Here is a 20,719-nt window from a genome sequence, read left to right as displayed (position 1 = left end):
TATCGTAAGTTCAACAGGTATGTAAATCATTTGTTTTGAAATTGGAGATTAATTCCTTACTTTGATATTGTTTTCAACTCTTGAATATTATCAAAATGGATATTTAAATGAATCTTGTTTTGGAAAGCCAAGTCTAGTTATATAAAATTGAAAGGATGTAGCGGTCAAGTGAACTGTTTTCTGAATGTACATTTGAATCTATCATTCAACATGGTCCGACAAGTAACAAAATTTGTTGGGGGCATTCAGGGAAAGCTGGTGATGGGTCTGCGTCTGTGTTTGCATGTAATACAAACACCTTTCTTGTTTTAGAATGCTTTTGCTTCAATCAGTGGTTACTTTCAGGAAACATTGGATGCGGGAAGAATTGGTATAGCAGGACAAGCGCTAGGTATTGGCCAGGTACTGTTTTTTCAATGTTTGCCACAATGGTACTACTTTGGTACTTGACCCATGAAGATCCGAGGTAGAATAGGTCTTCAGCAACCCATGCTTGCTGTAAAAGGCAACTGTGATTGTCGTAAGTGGCGACTAACAGGATCAAGCTCGCTGACTTGGTTGATGTCATTGCATCCCAATTGCGTGGATCGATGTTCATGATGTCACTGGATTGTCTGGTCAAGACTCGATTATTTACAGACTGCCGTCATATAGCTGGAATATTGCTGAGTTCAGCATTAAACAAACAAACACACAAACTTTGGTACTTATGGTATATTGGTGATTTGTTGCTGACCTGAATCAAGCACTTTACCTCCTACAATGTAATGATGAAAATGACATTTTTTATTTTGTTTGATGTGTGTGCAACTTATGCAGATGTAGTAATAATGCAGACTGTTTGACACATGTAGTTATTTAAACAAAGAAGAGGATATTCATTCAGGGCATTGTATTGAGTTATGAAACTGAGCAATTGTGAAAGTTACACCAGTGCTACACCCAGGAAGCATTGCATTTCCTTGTAAGATAATTGGAATTCTGCATTCAATAGAACCTACTTTTAATGTTCTACATAATGTTTATGTTCTTTTTACTGAAAGGCTGCCCTGGATTGTGCCATTGATTACTCAACAAAGAGACTGTCGTTTGGACAACCAATAGCAAAGCTTCAAGCAATCCAGGTGAGCCCAATCCTGTCTTTCTGTTTCCATTAGAACTACCATATGTTGTTTTTCTGACAATGTTAAAAAGATTCTTTTCTACGATGTCATTTTTTTTCTTTTTGAAAATAATCAGTTTGTCAATCATTGTTATCCCCCCGGCATATAATACAGGGTGGATATAGTCAACTGTCCATCTGCAATCATTTCCAGAGTGTAACTAGAAACTTTTTCAATATTTTTCAGCAAAAATTGGCAGATATAACAAACAGAACCTAAAGTGGTGACTTTTGCTATTTGCGGATTAGAGTCATTTTTTTTTTGTCTCAATTTCCATGAAACAATTTGGACTTATTTAGGAATTTTTCAAAATTTGATTTTTAACCTGTTTCCATTTCCTGTGACAAGTTAGACTTGGCCAAAATGGAGTGAGGTGTCGTTTCCGAAGCAGAACTAAAACACTATTCAACATTTTCAACTTGGTACTTGTATCAATCAAAGGCAGAAGTGGTGCCTTTTGCTATTTAGGAATTTACAAAAAGTTAAGTTTTTCATGTTTCCTAGACAACAAGTTTGAATTTTACTCTGATCATAGTTGTGTGTTTGTGCGGACCATATCTCTTAAAGTAATAGGTACTCTTTCTTGAAACTGTGCACACAAAGACCAAGTTGTCAACTGGTACCTTTTGCTATATAGGGATGTTTAGAATTTATATTTTTCCTGTTTCCATGGCAACAAGTTTGATTTGGGTTCATAGTGGAGTATAACTGACATAGAAATACAAAATTCTGAATGCCGATTCCATGATATAGTTTTGATAGCTCAATAACTATAACTATAACTCTTATATACAGACAGATAGATATGATAAAACTTCTCATCAAGTTGGACTTAAAGTAAAAGTCAGATGATTTGTTCTTTCATATTTGTGGGGACCAGTGGGATTTGTCAATTTCTGATGACTCTTGTTTTATGATGAATGAACCACTCATGATATGTAAAAATATCCAGCAGCAACATCCGGGTTTTGGGTTTGTGGAATAGTCAAACCACATGCTCACTGTTCACTTGTAGATGTCATGCACATCTGATGGGCACCCTATTGCCCCATGTTCTGCAGGTAGCCCTCTCTGCTACTGAACATGGAAACACAAGGAGTTTTCATGGGTCTTCCAAGAAAATTAGCAGCTCTGTGAAATCGGACTGCATAAAGATGTTGGTTTTTGACCACTGCCACCAGTGATTTTTCCTATATCTACATTTTTTGGTCTAAATATCTTTGAAAAATGTCATGATATGGTCAAACATCAAGGTCATTGTTTTCTGGTTATACTGATTTATCGCTTTGAGCCGGTCTTTGCCAAGTTTAGCTAAAGGTCAAGGTCAGCATTCAGGTTCTTTTAATACATGATCATGTCATTGTCAGTTTGTGAGGCATGGTTACCTCTGTAGACAAACCACAAATGCCCTGTTTTTTAGGTCAAAGGTGACAATCTGATGTCAAAACATTGGGTTGACTGAGTCAAAATCTCTCTCTGGGATTGACAAATCATATCTTTTACTGCAGTACTCTTTAATGCATTTACTGCTTACCTTATGATAATAATGACCTTGATGGAATATCAGCTATCACATTACTGCCTGTTGCGTAGAAACTAGGACGTGTCTCAGCTGGGCTCCTCAACTTTTGGAATATTTTTTAGGTGGTTAGCTTTCGGCTACTACACTAAATTATACCTGGGATGGGTGATGTATTCCTTTCATATTGCTCTCACTGTCTTGTGTATTAATATGTTGTGATATTACATGTGAAAAGATGTTGTCTTTTTTTCCCACCACGTGGCTCATTGTTTCTGCCATTTTGGATTTGTGTTTACCTTCAAAGGTAGTCAAATTGTTTGCGATTTGTAGCTAGGTATTTTTTAACATGCTTATTTTTATTTAAAATACCTGAAGCTTTTTTCATTATATTTTCATATTATGCACTTTCAAACTCGTAAATGTCTTGCCGATCGATACATAGAAATTTTCATCGGCAATCTCTCAAATTTGCTCTCTCTCTATTTGCATAATATATGCTTGCACAGTGTACAAATTGTCGTGGTAAAATTCTTCCAGAGATCCATGGATTGCACTCAGGTTTGCACTCCAAAGTTCAAATGTTGTTTTTGTTCACCTTTCTCTCCATCAAGTTTTCCTTTTTCATAGACAGGTCACTCACAAACATATTGTGCAGCAGTCCCATTGTGTTGTGAGGAAGGTGTCTTGGTTGCAGGACGCGACCGACTTACAATCTTCGGTTATTTCCAGCCAACTGGGTGGAGCTATGTCTTCCGTGATAGTGCCGACATTCACTCTCCTCCAGTTTCTACAATTAGGGCTCTATTGTGTACATTTCACCTTCTTTAAATTCTCACATTTGGCTACACCTGTGACAGTTCCATTGATGCTGGCACATGAGTTTTCAGCGCTTCTTCTGAGGAGCACAGACTCAAGCCACGATCCAGCCGACAACTACAGGCGTCTATTCACCTGGACTTGTGCCAAGAGCTGTGCCTGCCTACCCCCTGCCCCAGGCGCTTCTATGATTACATCAGCTTCAGGGCTTCAAGCGTACCCCATTGTGTCAGCGATGCATGATCAGCTTACGCTGTACCACCTGCCTTCCCGGCAGCGCAGCAGATGTACACTCAATCATCAGCACCGTACCAGATCAACAATTGGATGAACATTTTTATGCCATCCAAGTGGCAGCAGTCTGTGGCACAATTCTACCCAGCACCTGGGCCTACGCGGGGTGTTCATTAAAGATTTCCCCTGACCCACTTCCGATGGACCTAGTGGAATGAAACTTGGCATAGGGATTAGTCTTTCTCCACATAGGAACCACCAAGACTTACACACTTCTCCAATCGTTTTATGCAACTATGGAGACCTCGCTTGTAAAAGCCCTCATTTTACGTCTCAAACCAGGACTTGACTTCAGAAATCAGTGTTTCATCATCTGTGAAACTTTTTCCCTTCAAAAATGACTTCATGGTTGGAAAGAGGTGGAAGTCAGAGCATGACCTTGCCTGCAGAGGGTTGGACACGTGCCTTCTTTGGGGGTGGTGACTCCACATGCTTCCATTGCATCGACTGAACTTTAGTCTCAGGATCATAGTGATGGACCCATGTTTCATCCTGCGTGATAAGTTTGCCTGTTTTTTTTGGCACATGTCCAAAAGATCCTTTGAGCAATTGACTCGTTCCTGCTTTTGGAAAGGTGTGAGCAACCTGGAAATCCATCGTGCAGACACCTTATGCATGTTCAAATTGTCATGGATGATTTTTTCCACAGACCCTACACTGATCTTCACATCTTGTACTAACTGGCGAACACTTATACGTCGGTCTGCCAAAATGGCGGTCTCCACTTGATGGATTGTGTCCTCATCAATGGCTGAATTTGGGGCGACCAGGAATGGCAGATGTTCTACAGATGTTCGACCATACTTGAACTGGCGATGCCAGTGCTTAACAATGTCATATGATGGGGCATCTTCCCCATAAGTTGCTTTCATTTCATCGAAAGTTTGGTGTGCGACCTTTCAAATATAAAACCTCATCACTGCTCAGTATTCTACTGGCTCCATTGTCACACCCTACTCGATCATAACACCTGTAAAAGTGGTAAGATTAATAGTTAGGTGCTGCAAATTCAGACATAACCCATAGATATATGTATCATTACACATGTGAAATTTCAACCAAATATGATAACCCTAAGTGGTTTAGGGGAAATCTTTAATGAAAACCCCTCGTATGTACCAGACTCCAGTGACAGCAAGAACACAAAAACAGCAGACTACTCATACATCAGCGTCTACACTCGTGATCTGTCACAATGAGTCACCTTCGGTCGACACCAGTTCCACAGCTCACACATTGACATTGTCGTACATGTCTTTTTCACCGTGCGTCTCTTCGAAGCCTTCTGTTAGAGAAACGGCACCATAGCAGGAGTCATTCACCTACAAGGAGAGCATGTCACTATCATTCCGATTATTCAGACTTGTCAATTGGCGAGGATGAAAATTCTTCAGTTTAATGGAATACTCATCTTAACTTAGCGCAAATGCCTAAGTGGGTAGCAGACCGTCTTATGTCAGTAGCGCCCTCCCTCGGTAACGGGGTTGATAAGAAAAATACCATATGGTCACATCCCACATCGATTCTGGTGGATCCTATGTTGAAGGATATGGTTAGGGCATTGGATGAAGACTTTTCAAAACTTACGCTTGCGCCATCATTCAAACCAACAAAATTCAGGAATGATGATTTTCCTAGACATGCCTTCGCTAAAGCAGATCTGGCACACTTTTTGGATGAGGATTTACAGAGGATGACTGGTTCTTCCAGACTAACCACGCTCAAAGTCCAAGATGCCAGATTTGTGTATCAGGCACGTATTAATACCAGGCATCTTTAACCCGTGTTTTTTCTACCTGTCAGTTTACGCAGGTCTCCACCGTGTGTATATTTTCATTACCATGCTCTCTGATGCTACCTTATCCCAGTCCACAGGCCCCCCACTCACCAAAGAAGTACTCGGTCTACTGGATCCAGCGGGCAGCAACAGATGGGCCAGATCAACCAGAGAACTGGCCATCCCATGTCTTGAAAGGGAAGTTAACAAACATGGGAGTAATCGTACCGGACAATCTACCAAAGAAACTTTTTGTGCGGATATATCTGTTGAATACGAAAGACCAGAGAACAGACATTTCCCGCCAGACATCTAGTTGCTGCCAGCTGTCTACAACGGTCACTCTAGCAGAAGAGGAGAGACAACAGGAACCAGAACAAGTCATGCCACCCGTACAACATCCGCCAACAGAAGCCACATTGAAGGAACCGACCCTCAGCAGCATTCTGCTGGAATGCCAAGAATTACGGAGGAAAGGAGAGGAGATCGAGAACAGACAAGCCCAGCGAAACAATGGTATATTCTACCAATTTTCATGAGCCAGAACTACCAACTTTACTGCACACACCAGTTGCTAGTGCCCACGATATGTCATGCATGCAGGTCAAACCTGTACCCTCAGATTCACTTCCCCACTTTGACGTGGTGAAGAGCGAACACCGAAAGGAAATAATTGAGGACAGAAAGTATTATAATTTGGCTAAAATGCTATCAGCTAGTACTGAAGCTGGTAACTACAGAACGTCAGAGTTTTCAGCAGAAGGCGAACAGATACCCATGAAGGAGGACATCAGACTAAAGCGCCCCCTTACCTTAGGGAAATTTATCAAGGCTTTCGGATTTCACAAATCTGTGTTCTGCGAAGCATTTCCACACCCCAGAGAAGAAATGGACAGTTATCAGCGACTTTCTCTGTTTTACGAATACCACCGCATGTTTACAACCAGGGCCGATTCTTTTGCTGCAAAAGGCTTTATCATTGACTGGAGTATCCTTGATACAAGGATTTACACTACTGTCACATCAGGAAGACATACCCGGGCGTGTAGTATAAGCCACAGCCTCACACACACGTCAGAATTCTGCTTTTTAACAAGCAAGAGGGAAACCACATTCCACCCCTATAACCGTAATCATGACTCGCACGGGAGCCCACACAATATCATTGGGCAGAGGAATTTTGTAATAACTTCAACTACAGAGGATGCAAAAGGGACACCGGCATCATTGCCCACAAATGTATCAACTCCCGTCAAGCAGGGCATGGCCAAATGGATTGTCTTAAAACAAATTTCCGGTAAGAGAAGAGGAAGTGTCTTGTAGCTTCCACATCAATAGATAAGGGGCACTTACAGTCATAATTATATGGACACCCTGACCAAATGTTTGTGGACACTTTTATTAATGGACTTCAAGACAGTTTCCATCCACTCAATACTATCACACGGTGTGGTCAGGGGGTAAAGTAGACATATCTGACGTGTTTAAAGCAAATACCCATTCACCCATACTTTTGGAAATACTTTGACTTCAAGTGGGAGAATCATTATTATTATTTCTACAAATGACTAGCTTTTGGATGCAGGTCCAGTCCATGTATATTCAACTTGCTTTCTCAGGCACTAGTGTGGATAGCTGAGAATAGATATGGCATCAAAAACATTTTGTGGATACTGGCAATCTCATTAAAATCAGATCTAAGATCTTGCTAAACAAAGATCTGAGGACATCCCATTACGGGTCATGTCAGAACGACCTTTCACGAACTTAGACCGACCACTAAAACAATTAACAAGAAGTTGACATCAGCCAATTAGAAAGCAGCTTTCTCGAGCTTTACGGCACACATTTCAACCTGGCGACTTCCATTTCAGACTACGCTTTAAAAATATGTTGACACAGTTCTCAATTAAAATTTTGAAAACTGAACAAACAAACATTCCGGAATGTTTAGTATATGGTTGAGATTGCACTTGCAGTGTTTCCCATGTACCGTGCAATGCCTCTTCCATGCAACGCCTCTTCCGTTTAAATGTTTATCCCATGGAAGCGAGAGATAGACGATGATTTTGATAGAATCAGTCGTACGGGCTGTAACTGTTGTTCGGAATACCCCGAGTGAATGTTTTCGAGGTTGCATGATTAGAAAACATGTTCCCACTGTCACTTTCATGATCTGGTAAGCGACACTTTGATTGGTCGGATGAAAGGTCGTTTTGACGTGACCCGTAATGGGATGTCCTCCGATCTTTGTTTAGCGGCAGCGAGAACTAAGATCTGATTTTAATGAGATTGGGTTACACTTACTGGATGATTTTCTTACCATAGACACTCCAGACTATGATGCCAACAGGACCATGGTTCTTCTATCTCTCATTTTCAATCAATTTTGCGTACCCCTTGCACATCATAAAACAGTATCTGTACATGAACTGGAATACCCCAGTATTAACCTGAACATGGTGAACATGGAAGCATGTCTACCACAGGACAAGATAGAGTGCATTTATGAATTTATTCAAGCATTCCTAGGAAAGTTTACATGTAAGAAGAGCGATTTGTTATCACTGCTAGGACTTCTCGACTTCGCCAGTAAACTGATCATCCAGGTAGATCTTTTGTGTCCTACTTGATCAAACTTTCAACAAAAGTATCATTACTTTATCACTTTGTCCTTGTTAGCAAGGAATGTAAGAAACACATGAAATGTGGAAACTATTCCTTTCTAACTGGAATGGAGTATCGTTCTTCCTTGATTGTCATACTACCAGTCAAGCCCACCTACATTTGTACACCGAATCGTCAGTAGGGTTTGGGTGTATCTACGGAGCACAATGGTTTTGCGGTAGCTTGGCCTGCTGATATCCCTTTAACCCATGCAACTGGCCCATCCGTGTCATTCCTTGAATTTTACACTGTAGTGGTAGCAGCCATCTTATGGGGGCATGAATGGAAGTGTAAACGCATTCTATGTTATTGTGATAACCTTTCGTCAGTTGACATTATATGAAAAGGACGTTCCAAATGTACTATGATTATGAAACTCATGCGTAGATTAACCTGGTGTGTTGCTATGCATAATTTCATTATACTTGCCAAACACATACCTGGAGTGAATAACTGTATTACAGACACTCACTCACGGTTTCAGGTAGACAGATTCAGGAAGCTGGCACCGCATGCAGACAAGGAACAACATCCCTGCCCACCATTCGACCAAGTACACTGGGACTAATGACAAGTCTAAATACGTTGTGGGAGGCAGCAGTAAGCCAATGGACTACATACACAACAGGATTCCAGGCATTTATTTAGTTCCTCACCATGGCTTGCGTTCTATATTCTTCTTGCTTTGTACCGCACCATTGGCGTACCCTCGCAAGTATTTTGTCTTCATTTTGTATGTTGTCTGACGTTTGTGGTAATAATTGTTTTATAAATCCACGCAGTGGGATAAACAAATTTAAGCATACATAATCGGGAGGGGCGCTTTGTGATTTTTTACTGCTTCATTGCAGAAATCATGCCCTCGTGTTCGAAGCGCCAGCGTAATATGTCGGCGTGTGATCCCCAACCCCTGTGCCTTAATTGTACATCTACATGTCCCCAGGGTCATAGATGTACAGACTGTCTCTGCTTTCCCCCACAGCTTTTAGATGGTACCTCCGCATGTCCAGGGAACGGAGAATGCAACAGGCCAGGGAAACACAGGCGCAAGATGTCTGACTTGTCCGAGTATTCGCCCACAACTAGATCGGCTATCTCGGATGACAAGTCCCCGACCTCCATTACTACCATGATGTCGGGCCCCATGGTCTCAGCCTCTACCCAGAGCTCCCTGATGACCACTACTGCGTTTATCTTAACGTCACCTATCCAGTCCACCGGACAGACGCATGGTGCCCAACAGGCGCCCCAACTTAAGGCCCAGACACCAGTGCCTCGTCAGACACCTTTACAAAAGCACCGTCTACAGCATCCATAATGGTGTCTATCCTGCGTCTCTGATTGCACCTATCCTTGCGCCTCTCCGAAGTGCGCCTCTACAGACGCACACCCGGCACAACAGCGCAGACAGACGATTAGCGATTCCACAATATCCTTGTGACTACGTGGTCTCATTCTACAGGCCTATGAGATCGTCAGATCCCCAGGGCCAAGGGCTGGACACTTGATTGGCGTCCATACAACGGCGCTCCAACACTTCCCAAGATCCCGGAAGCGCCTAATCTCGTGGTGATGGTTCTGTGGAAATCTCCCGCCAATTATCCTCGTCTATCACTGTTTGTTGAACGTTTCATCAGAGAAAGCAAAAATACTATCATGAGATACTAAGTTTATTCATTTATACTAAGTTTTCCTATAATAATTAGATCCACATCAAGTGCTTTTATGAGTTATCATGGTGTAATATTTATACATCGTTTCATATAATTATAGTTTAGCAAGTAATACTTATCATCAGGTAAAATGCATATATAAAATATCAGTAGTTTCAGTTATAGATTTTAGATAGATGCTAGCCTAAGGTAACGGGAGTGCATCTCCTAGACATACTATTCAATAGTCACACAATATATATCCTTGATTGAGTCCATGTATGTAAACACAAATTAGTAAGTCCCCAAGAGATATCGTGTACACAGTGTCCATCTTGTAGGTGCCCGTGAGGCGGTTTCTGTATTGTGCAGGGTCTGCATGAAGATGGCTGTGGTTGGGTCTCTTTTGGATAGGCGTGTATACTTCTTTTCTTAGATCATGTGCAGGAACGACATCTTGAAGGGGAAGTCTTGGCAGGAAGTCAAGCAAGGAAGGTTTGGGATCGAAGAACTTGTTCTTGATCGGAGAGGTTCTTGTACTTTCTTCAATCTTGTTAAACGCCGTTTCTTCGTTCTTAGTGATTTGCCTTCAGGAAGGTAGTGTATCCTTTTAATAAGAGACTGTCACTTCCTACAGTATTGTTAACCATATGCCATGCTGCAAAGAGGTACAGGAAAGAACAGACTAAGAAGTCTGTCATACCCGATAGTTCCACCAAATTTACAACGCGTGGCGTCTGACGTTGATTAATGGATGATTTGCATACTCGTATATGCAAGAGGCCAACGTATGGTTCCTGTAGGAAGTGACAACTTGGAGACCATGGCTTGCGGTATATACAGTTTTACTCTATACATGTAGATATATACATACAAAAGATACTATGTGCCAGGACAGCACCTCGTGGTTGCGGTTGTTGTCTAGGTGCCCCGGAGCACCCAGCCTAACCCTAGCTAGGCTAAGGGTAAGACCTTTTTTTTTCTCCTCCTTTAATCTCTTTGGACCAAGGCTTATATGGCCAAGGTCACCTGATATTTAGTAAGTAATAAATATAAATGTAAACAGTAATTCATCAGTGACATACTTGCTCATCTCGTTCAGGATGGCAGACAGTCGATGTACACAAAAATGGGGATTAACAATTAGGATTAGCATCTTATAAATAACAGCAATTAAGTGTTTCAAGGCATATACCGGTAGTTGTCATGGCTCCAGGGTAATGAGCCTTTGCAATTAAATGTTCTTCATACATGGGTGTCGTAAATCAGTCGCTGTGACATCTTCCCTCCGTGTATCATCAGGTAAAATGCATATATACATATAACACCAACTCACAAAAGCACTTGATGTGGATCTAATTATTATAGGAAAACTTAGTATAAATGTTATATCGTGGTTATATCATGAAAATACTCTCAAAGATTTCCCTGTCTATGGCGTCTGGTACATATCTGCACCACAGTTGACGATCACAACTCGTCTTGTATTCAACAGAATTTGTCATATGCTTCCGGGTACCCAACTGGGTCATCGTTCACAACACCGGATCAGTCGTCGCTCTTATCATGGGGATCAACTTGTCCCTACACCGGCAACGTCACAGTTCCTACTCAGAACTCAGACACACCACTAGTCTGTCAACCACAGGGTTCACAGGGGATTGGCCGTGTGTGGAGCTTAAACTAGTCCACTCAGCATACAGTTCACTGCTCAGGACGACTTACAAGTCACATGTCAAGAACTACGACTGTAAACATCGTCGACCGTAATCAGGTCAACTGACCTTGTGGGATCTGTGCAGTGTATTTGTACAGACTGGCTTGCATGATCGCTTATGCGTAAAACTGCAACCACTCTACCAGACGCCTGTTGCTGTACATCAATGACTCAATCCAGAGTCTCAGCCTTCGAGAGAGACAGCTCTCAAAACCCTGGCTAGGGTGTTACAGCCGCGACGCAACACCCTCCAGCCCCAGTGGCACGTCATCGGGCACATACCAGTCCCGCCACGGCCACTCCAAGGGAGGTAACGCTGACCGCAGGGACTTCAAGTGAATAGCCAGACAAGCACAACTGGGACTTCCACCCCCAGCTGTCCAAGTTGTCGACACTCCAGTAGGTGGGAGACTGGGTCGTTTCTCGCAGAATTGTGAGATCCTTGGTGACCCATGTCACTAACATCATCTGGCGCTTATAGACGACCCGCCACTCACGTCGTTGGCCATAGCCACCTGCCCCCCTACTCAACTGCAGCTACCAAGACAGTATTAAGCCAGTACATCTTGGCGCTGCTGTACAAGAAAGCGATAGAGGTTATACACGCCACAGCCATAACACCGGGCTTCTATTCACCTGTCTCCCTAGTCCCCAAGAAGGACTCAAACACAGGGTGATCCACAACCTCGCCGCTTTCAACAAACGCTACCTGGTGCGTCCACCTTATTTCAGGGTGACCACGCTCAGGCTGCTGCGATCCCGGATCCAGGCACAGGATGTATACATCAGCCTGGATATCAAGGACACCTATCGACATGTCCCTATACATCCCGACGTCCGGGTCCATTACCGATGGGCGGTTCCCCCATTTGGATTTTCTTCGGCACTGTGGCAACTCACACAGCTTACCAAGCCGATAGCCTCGTACCTCCTACTCCGGGACATTCAGTTCGAGGCATACATAGACGACCGTCTCCTGAATCATTGGAACACCATCACTCTACTTCGCCACAGGGACTTCATCCCCTGGATCCTGTACTTATTGGGGTGGAAGATCAACCTCAGGAAGTCAGAGTTGACACCCTCAAATCGCCTTCAGTTAATCGGGGGCCTCTTCCAGATGGACCTCGATCACTTCTCTGTTCCCAAAGACCCGTGGGAGCGCATGCAGGCGCACCTGACTCAGCTCTCCATCTAACACGCACTCGGCGTCAATGGCAAGTCCTCCTGGGCCTCTTAACCTTAGTGCAGGACTTGACCTACAGAGGAAGGCTCCAACTGTGCCCAGTTCAGTATCCATCATCCTCCTGCATGATCTCAAGCAGCATCTCCGGTGGTGGACGGTGGAATCGAATGTCTTAGGCGGCGTCTCCATGACATGGCCTACGACCTCTCTGCACCTATTCATAGACGCGCCCCTGCAGTGATGGGGCGCACACCTAGAGGGAAGCCGCGGGATTGGACCCCCAGGCTGTAACAACCCACATGAGACCAGGGCGAATGCCTCCACCATGGCGCTACACAGCAACTGAACTCTACTTGCCATCTTGGAGGGGTGTCCTGGCGATCAAACACTTTCGTTGCCAGTCACCATATGCGAGATGTCGCATTGGAGGATGTGCTAGGCACGCACAACTTTGTCCATTGATAGTGCCCAACAGTCTCCTCTACTACACATCACTGACCTCGCCTCCAAGTCCAGAGCCGGCCTCTCGACCTCCCCTGGCATAAGCCCTGGACTAGAAGGTTCATGCCCTACTTGCATACGTCTCGGTACCCCCGTCTCGACCTAACCGAGAGTTATTGTCAGGCTACGCAGTACCAGGACACAACACATACCTGACTCTTCCCTTCCATGTAATGGTCATCCAGGCTGACAGGCTGAGGGAAACAGAGTTTCCCATACATGGAGTGGTCGCCTGATGCCGACCACACAGCCGAGGACGGGCTGAGGGAATTGGAGGTTCCCATACGTGGAGTGGTCACCTGAAGCCCACCACACAGCCAAGGATTGGCTAGGGAACAGAGTCTGGAAATAAAAGATGAAAGTCTACATCTGAAGGTATGCCCGCCTCTGGTTCCGTCCGATAAAGATGCATTAAGGAGTAATACAGGATAAGTAAAAAATCTAGTAAAATCCAAAATATTTTTTATATTTGTATACTTATCCTGCATTACTGCATCTAAAGGGGCCTACCCTACGCAGAGTTCTCTCCCCACGTTTCCTTCCGTTGTCCAGACTCCAGAGTAATCTGAGGATCTGTGACGTCACTTCCTTTGGTCACGTGGGATCTGTGTGATAGTGTTGGCCTCTCTGCTAGTTGGAACAACTTCTTCAAGCAAAGACCTTCACACACCTCATTTCTCTGTCAAGAACAAGCAGTAATATGCATTAAGGAGTAATGCAGGATAAGTATACAAATATCTGGGATCCACATATTTGTATTGCGGGCTGTCAAGACTATTGCATAAAGCAGCATTGTCCCTCTACTAGGTGTTTATACAATGACATGTGGGGATCATTTGAAACTTTTAGCAAGGCAAAAAATCAAGATCCCACAACAGCATCACCACAACTTATTGCCGAATGCCTCCTACACTTGCGTACCAAAAGACACTTGAAGGGTAGCACCATTACTACATATTTCGTAGTGCTCAATTCAGGGTTGGCCGTTACCCACCCCCCACCCCCTCCCTTCGAGTCGCTCAATGCATCCTCATTTTATGACCTCACCAAGAAAACAATTTTTCTCTTGGCTTTAGCCACAGCGGCACAGGTGAGAGATTTACATGCACTTGACATCACCCGTGTCCCGTTTGAGCATGGCACACAGGGAGCAGTTCATCTCGGGTTTTGCTGGGATTTTATCGCAGAAAATCTACTTCCAGGCCAGCCCAATCATTCCTTCACTATTCAACCAATTTCAACAATTGTGGGAGTTGAAGATAAGGGTGAAATCGTTTTGTGCCCTGTGTGCGCACTATGAGTTTTCATCCGCCGTTCCAAAACTAGGCTCACGGAAAATGTCATTATCTTCACAATGTGGCTTTTGGAGACATCAAAGGCATGCACAGTTTTGGCCCTCTGGTAGTAGCCCAGTAGGTAACCAACCCCAGACGCAAATAATGAACTCATCCTATCTGGAGCCAGTTTCCCTTCTGTGCAGTATTGTCTAAGACATGCCTGGTGCAAGGAATTGCTTCAAGCTTGTATCAGCTGTAGCTCAGTAACACAGTAGATAAAGATTTTAGCTTCCACTATCATCCGTTATTACCATGTGACTCCTTGGGGATGTGAGTTATTCAGTTGTTTTTTGTACATCTGAAGGTATGCCCTCCTTCATTCCGTCTGATACAGATGCATTAAGGAGTAAAGCAGGATAAGTAAAAAATTAAGTAAAATCTAAATATTTTTTTACATTTGTATACTTATCCTGCATTACTATGTCTTAGGACCCACCTGTTGCACACTTGCCCACTTATGCTTCAGAAACCTCTTTTTTTTAAGCTTGGGCAATTGGCAGTAATGTGATTGCTGATATTCCATCAAGGTCACATGACAGCAGCGATGGTCCATTTAAAAAGTTGGATCTGAGAGCGAAACAACTTTCTCTTCAACCAAGACCATCGGTAGGCACTCTCCTTTATTGTCGTAAGGTAAGCAGTAAATGCATTAAGTAGTAGTGCAGGATAAGTATACAAATGTAAAAAAAATGAAGATTTTTCTAATTTTCTACATTTTCTTTCAGAAGAAGGTAATATTTTTATGGATTAACCAACCTCCAACACAGTCATAGATCATCAGTCCCTCATGAATTAAATGCTTGGGATTCACAAAATATGTGTTTTGCTTGTACAGATAATTCCCTGGATGATTCGGTCAGCTTGGCAAGTCAACACTTCTCTTTAACATATCTTGGTTTGTTGATTTTTTGGATATGTAAAATATGCACTCAAAAATAAACACAAATATCGCATACTGCATCAGACAGTAACTTGATATTAATACTTCAAGATCTGAGAAAGACATTGTTGAAACCTGAAGGCTGATATAATCTAATGAAATTTGAACTAATTTCAGATGAAGCTGGCTGACATGCAAGTGAGACTAGAGAGTGCAAGACTCCTCACATGGAAAGCTGCAATGCTGAAAGATTCAGGAAAGCAGTTTACCATGGTAATGCTCTATAGTTTACTGTGGCTGTTTATCTAATTTCAATTGGCCCCATTGATTAACTCCTCAATTCTAAATATATCACATAATAGATATGGAGACGCGTCTACTAAACAAATGTCAAGTCAGTCATTATGTACGAAAGTAGCAAATCTTTAAGGCTTTGAGTGTTGATGTATGTGATCATAAACGACGCAAGGGTGTCTTCCATTAACGTCTCCTCCTGGGAACAAGTAGGCTTCCTATTTTTTGGATAATGTTCATACCCTTGACCATTTTGCAGTCAGTTTACATTTTCTGTTTAAAAAACATTTCAAACAACAAGATTTACCTGAGGAAAACAATGCAAGTACAACTGAGAACCTATCAAGGTTCAGCTGACACTGATGGTTTCACTCTCAGTCGTCATATATACAAGCAGTCAATATGGTGGGCCCATTTATATCTTTCACTACCACTGAACTTTTCTTTGGAATACAAGTACTTATCTGGTTGTGAAGTTTGATTGTATATACAATTTGACACAAAGCAAAGCAAAGGATTCCAGCCTTGACCTGACACTGGCACACCAAGGGGTGTGTTGAGGTGATCCCAGCCTTGACCTGACACTGGCACACCAAGGGGTGTGTTGAAGTGATCCCAGCCTTGACCTGACACTGGCACACCAAGGGGAGTGATGAGGGATTCTAGCCTTGACCTGACACTGGCACACCAAGGGGAGTGATGAGGGATTCCAGCCTTGACCTGACACTGGCACACCAAGGGGAGTGATGAGGGATTCCAGCCTTGACCTGACACTGGCACACCAAGGGGTGTGATGAAGTGATTCAAGTCTTGACCTGACACTGGCACACCAAGGGGAGTTTTGAGGGATTCCAGCCTTGATCTGACACTGGCACACCAAGGGGTCTGATGAAGTGATTCAAGCCTTGACTTAACACTGGCACACCAAGGGGTGTGATGAAGTGATTCAAGTCTTGACCTGACACTGGCACACCAAGGGGAGTGATGAGGGATTCCAGCCTTGATCTGACACTGGCACACCAAGGGAACGTGATGAAATGATCCCAGCCTTGACCTGACACTGGCACACCAAGGGGTGTGATGAAGTGATCCCAGCCTTGACCTGACACTGGCAAACCAAGGGGAGTGATGAGGGATTCCAGCCTTGACCTGACACTGGCACACCAAGTGGTGTGATGAGGGATTCCAGCCTTGACCTGACACTGGCACACCAAGGGGTGTGATGAGGGATTCCAGCCTTGATCTGACACTGGCACACCAAGGGGAGTGATGAGGGATTCCAACCTTGACCCGACACTGGCACACCAAGGGGAGTGATGAGGGATTCCAGCCTTGACCTGACACTGGCACACCAAGGGGTGTGATGAGGGATTCCAGCCTTGATCTGACACTGGCACACCAAGGGAGCGTGAGGAAATGATTCCAGCCTTGACATGACACTGGCACACCAAGGGGAGTGATGAAGTGATTCCAGCCTTGACCTGACACTGGCACACCAAGGGGTGTGATGAGGGATTCCAGCCTTGACCTGACACTGGCACACCAAGGGAGCGTGAGGAAATGATTCCAGCCTTGACCTGACACTGGCACACCAAGGGGAGTGATGAGGGATTCCAGCCTTGACCTGACACTGGCACACCAAGGGGTGTGATGAAGTGATTCCAGCCTTGACTAGAAACTGGCACACCAAGGGGAGAGATGAGGGATTCCAGCCTTGACCTGACACTGTCACACCAAGGGAGTGTGAGGAAATGATTCCAGCCTTGACCTGACACTGGCACACCAAGGAGTGTGAGGAAATGATTCCAGCCTTGACCTGACACTGGAAACTATCTGTTGATGCCTGGTTGGTGGTGCACATACTTTGCAAATCCTGTAATCAATCGGATGTTGATTTTGATTGGACTATGCAAAGGCTCGTTAGTCCACCCAATATATAGCTCCATAACTCCAGCCTAGTTAGCCAAGTATGGAAACTGCACTTTTATAGGAAGATGGTTAGCTACTTGATCTGGCAGCTGTCACTTGCACATACTTCATATGATGTTGTCTCTTGTGCGCTCTCCAACACATTAAGTAACCAGGATGGATGACGCAAGATACCAAATCTTTTCATGATGAAGTAGATGTCTGCAGTTCTGCAGATTTTGTGTCCTCATTTTTCTTCAGCTCTATGCTAATTCTGTATTTGAATAAGTCCTACTGTAGATGCAAGAACACGAAAACTCTGAAACACTCGCATCACAGGGAATTTATTGTCAGTTAAACGTTTGACACTGAAAGTTTCGTTTGCATCATGAACTGTTAACATTGAAATGATGCCTCCAGTGACGAAGTGACGAGGTTTACAATACAAAGTAAAAGAAATTTAGTTTGTGACATTTAGACCTTAACTTTCTATATAAACATGTTTGACATTTCTTAAAATGTATGCATTAATTTCACTTTTTCAACTTAAGATGTACAATAGCATATAAATGCATTTACCTGGTACCTATCATCACAAAATGTCAGAAATACAAAAAGAAAACTTACATTTGTGCTCCAACATACTTTCATACAGACTGTGACAATCGGCAGGCAACATGGAGGATCACACAGCACATGTACATCTAATGCATGGGGATTGTGTGCTCACACCTGATCACATGACAGGAAGAAGTGAAACTGAGGCTTCAGTATACATTTCAGATTATACAAAAAACTCATTGCTGAAACCTGGGTTTAAACTCACAACCAGCAACCTTACTGGAATTCAAGTCTACATCTTTATCCTCTGGACCACAGAGAAGCATGAGAAATCCTGAACAAATTAACATCATAAACCTAATCAATAGAAAAAAAATTCATCTTGGCATATTCACACTCAGCCCTTTAAACACACTTAAGGTGTTTCACAGATAAAGGAAATGTAAGATGTAACTATGAACTGCAGTATATAACTTTTCAGCATCAGCTGGGACAAGCAGGACAAGTTTGTGAATTGGCCTGCGAAGTTCCGAGTCTTTTGTCTTGAGTGCCACACTTCTCACTTTGCCAGCACTGTCAGGTTCAGTTTTACTGACACGAGCCATGGACCAGGCACTTCTGGGGAAATTGTCATCTTTGATAAGTACAACATCATTATACTGAAAGTTGTGATGTGGAGTGTGCCATTTCTGTCTGTGTTGCAGTGAACAGAGATATTCCTTCTTCCAGCAGGACCAGAAGACTTCAGCTAGGTGTTGTACCCGTTTCCATCGACGACGTGCATAGCCATCAGAGGGCTGAAACACTCCAGGAGGTGGGATATAAGCACTTGCTTTTACCATTAGCAGATGATTTGGCGAGATTGGGTGGGAGGTCCTTGGGATCACTGGATACAGTTGTAAGAAGCCTTGAATTGAGAATGGCCTCAAGTTCTATACAGCTCCTCATCAAGGCATTCACCAAATTCTTGTAGGAGTGGATTGAGAACGTTCCGAACCGACCTTATCAATCTTTCCCACGCACCTCCCATGTGACTAGCTGAGGGCGGATTAAACTTCCAGATGATGTTTTGTTTGAGGAAGTAAGAATGAGTTTTAGACTGATCTATATCTTCTCTTGCCTGATGAAGTTCTCTGGATCCACTTACGAAGTTTGTACCATTGTCGCAAAAGATTTCTTTGACAGGTCCTCTACGAGCAATGAAACGGCAAAGCGAATTTATGAATGAGTCGGTGTCTAGAGAATTGGCAGTCTCTATATGCACAGCTCTACTAGCAAGACAATTGAATAGAACTCCATACCGTTTCATGTTCTTGCGTCCTTCCTTGACAGTATGAGGTCCAAAAAAATCAAGTCCAGTAGACGTGAAAGGTGGTGATGGCTGAACACGGCTTGTGGGTAAATCAGACATCATCTGCACACTGGTTGGCTTCTTAAATCTTCTACAAACAACACATTTGTTCAAGATACTTCTCACAGCAGAGTTGGCATTGGGAATCCAATACTCTTCCCTCAAAGCAGATATGACATGATTTCTGCCAACATGCCCTAAACTCTCATGGATCTGACGAACAATGAGTAAAGCTACATGACTTTTACGAGGCAGTAGAACTGGATACTTTATCCCATCAGATATATCCGCCTTGCTTAACCGTCCACCCACACATAGCAAACCATTGATGATGACTGGATTCAAACATCGAATTGAACTATTTCCTGGCAACTTGCATGAAATGTCTTGTTTTCTGTGTCCTGAAAGCATGGCAACTTCAGGTCCATATACTGCTTTCTGAACAAATGTGAGTATACTGCTTTCTGAATCTTTAAGCTCTTGAACAGTCAATGGTGCATTCACTGAGCATCTGTCTTTCATTTCAGCACTGTTTTGCTTAGATTTCATTTGAAGAAAATTGAAGAATCTGCGGTAGATTGCCACTGATCTTTTCAACTACCAGGAAGAATAATGATGGATAAGTCTATCCACAATATCTACATTGCAGGAAGATTTCATTTCGTGTGAAGTTGTGATACCTAAAGTTTCTGTTGATTCATGAAATTCAGATACAGGAAATTCAGAATCTGGCAGTGTCAAGAATGATGGTCCATCAAACCAGTCTTTGCATGTCAAGAATTTTGAACAGCTAGATCCTCTGGAAGCAACGTCAGCTGGATTGGATTTAGAAGCTATGTACTTCCACTGTTCAGGATTAGTATAATCTCTAATCAACTTCACTCTGTTGGTAACAAAGATTGGAAATCTGCTTTTCTCATTGCGAATGTAATGGAGAACAGTAGTGGAGTCTGTATAGTAAGTAATACTATCAATATCCAGATCCAGTTCCTTCAGCAAAAACTGACCAATCTTCACAGAAACAGTAGCTGCTGTCAACTCTAATCGTGGAATTGTTTGATGTTTCAAGGGAGCTAGTCTAGCTTTTCCAAGA

At 43.2% G+C, this 20,719-nt stretch overlaps 1 protein-coding gene across 2 annotated transcripts in view; it reads left to right on the top strand.

Annotated features, from left to right (window-relative positions):
• The window catches only part of LOC139455689 (short-chain specific acyl-CoA dehydrogenase, mitochondrial-like), a 95,624-nt gene that overhangs the window by 43,868 nt on the left and 31,037 nt on the right, over positions 1-20,719 (top strand). Inside the window, exons 8-10 of one of the 2 annotated variants that reach the window (XM_071237239.1) lie at positions 346-402; positions 1,044-1,124; positions 15,690-15,785. In XM_071237239.1, the coding sequence (XP_071093340.1) occupies positions 346-402; positions 1,044-1,124; positions 15,690-15,785 (234 nt within the window). Of the gene's footprint in view, positions 1-345; positions 403-1,043; positions 1,125-8,723; positions 9,494-15,689; positions 15,786-20,719 lie in introns of those variants that run through there. The other variant, XM_071237240.1, reaches the window with a different exon arrangement.

Source organism: Haliotis cracherodii, unplaced genomic scaffold (genome assembly GCF_022045235.1).
Source record: "Haliotis cracherodii isolate W230 unplaced genomic scaffold, xgHalCrac1.p SCAF_11, whole genome shotgun sequence".
Taxonomy (NCBI): Eukaryota; Metazoa; Mollusca; class Gastropoda; order Lepetellida; family Haliotidae; genus Haliotis; species Haliotis cracherodii.
This window is presented reverse-complemented; position numbering and strand designations above follow the sequence as displayed.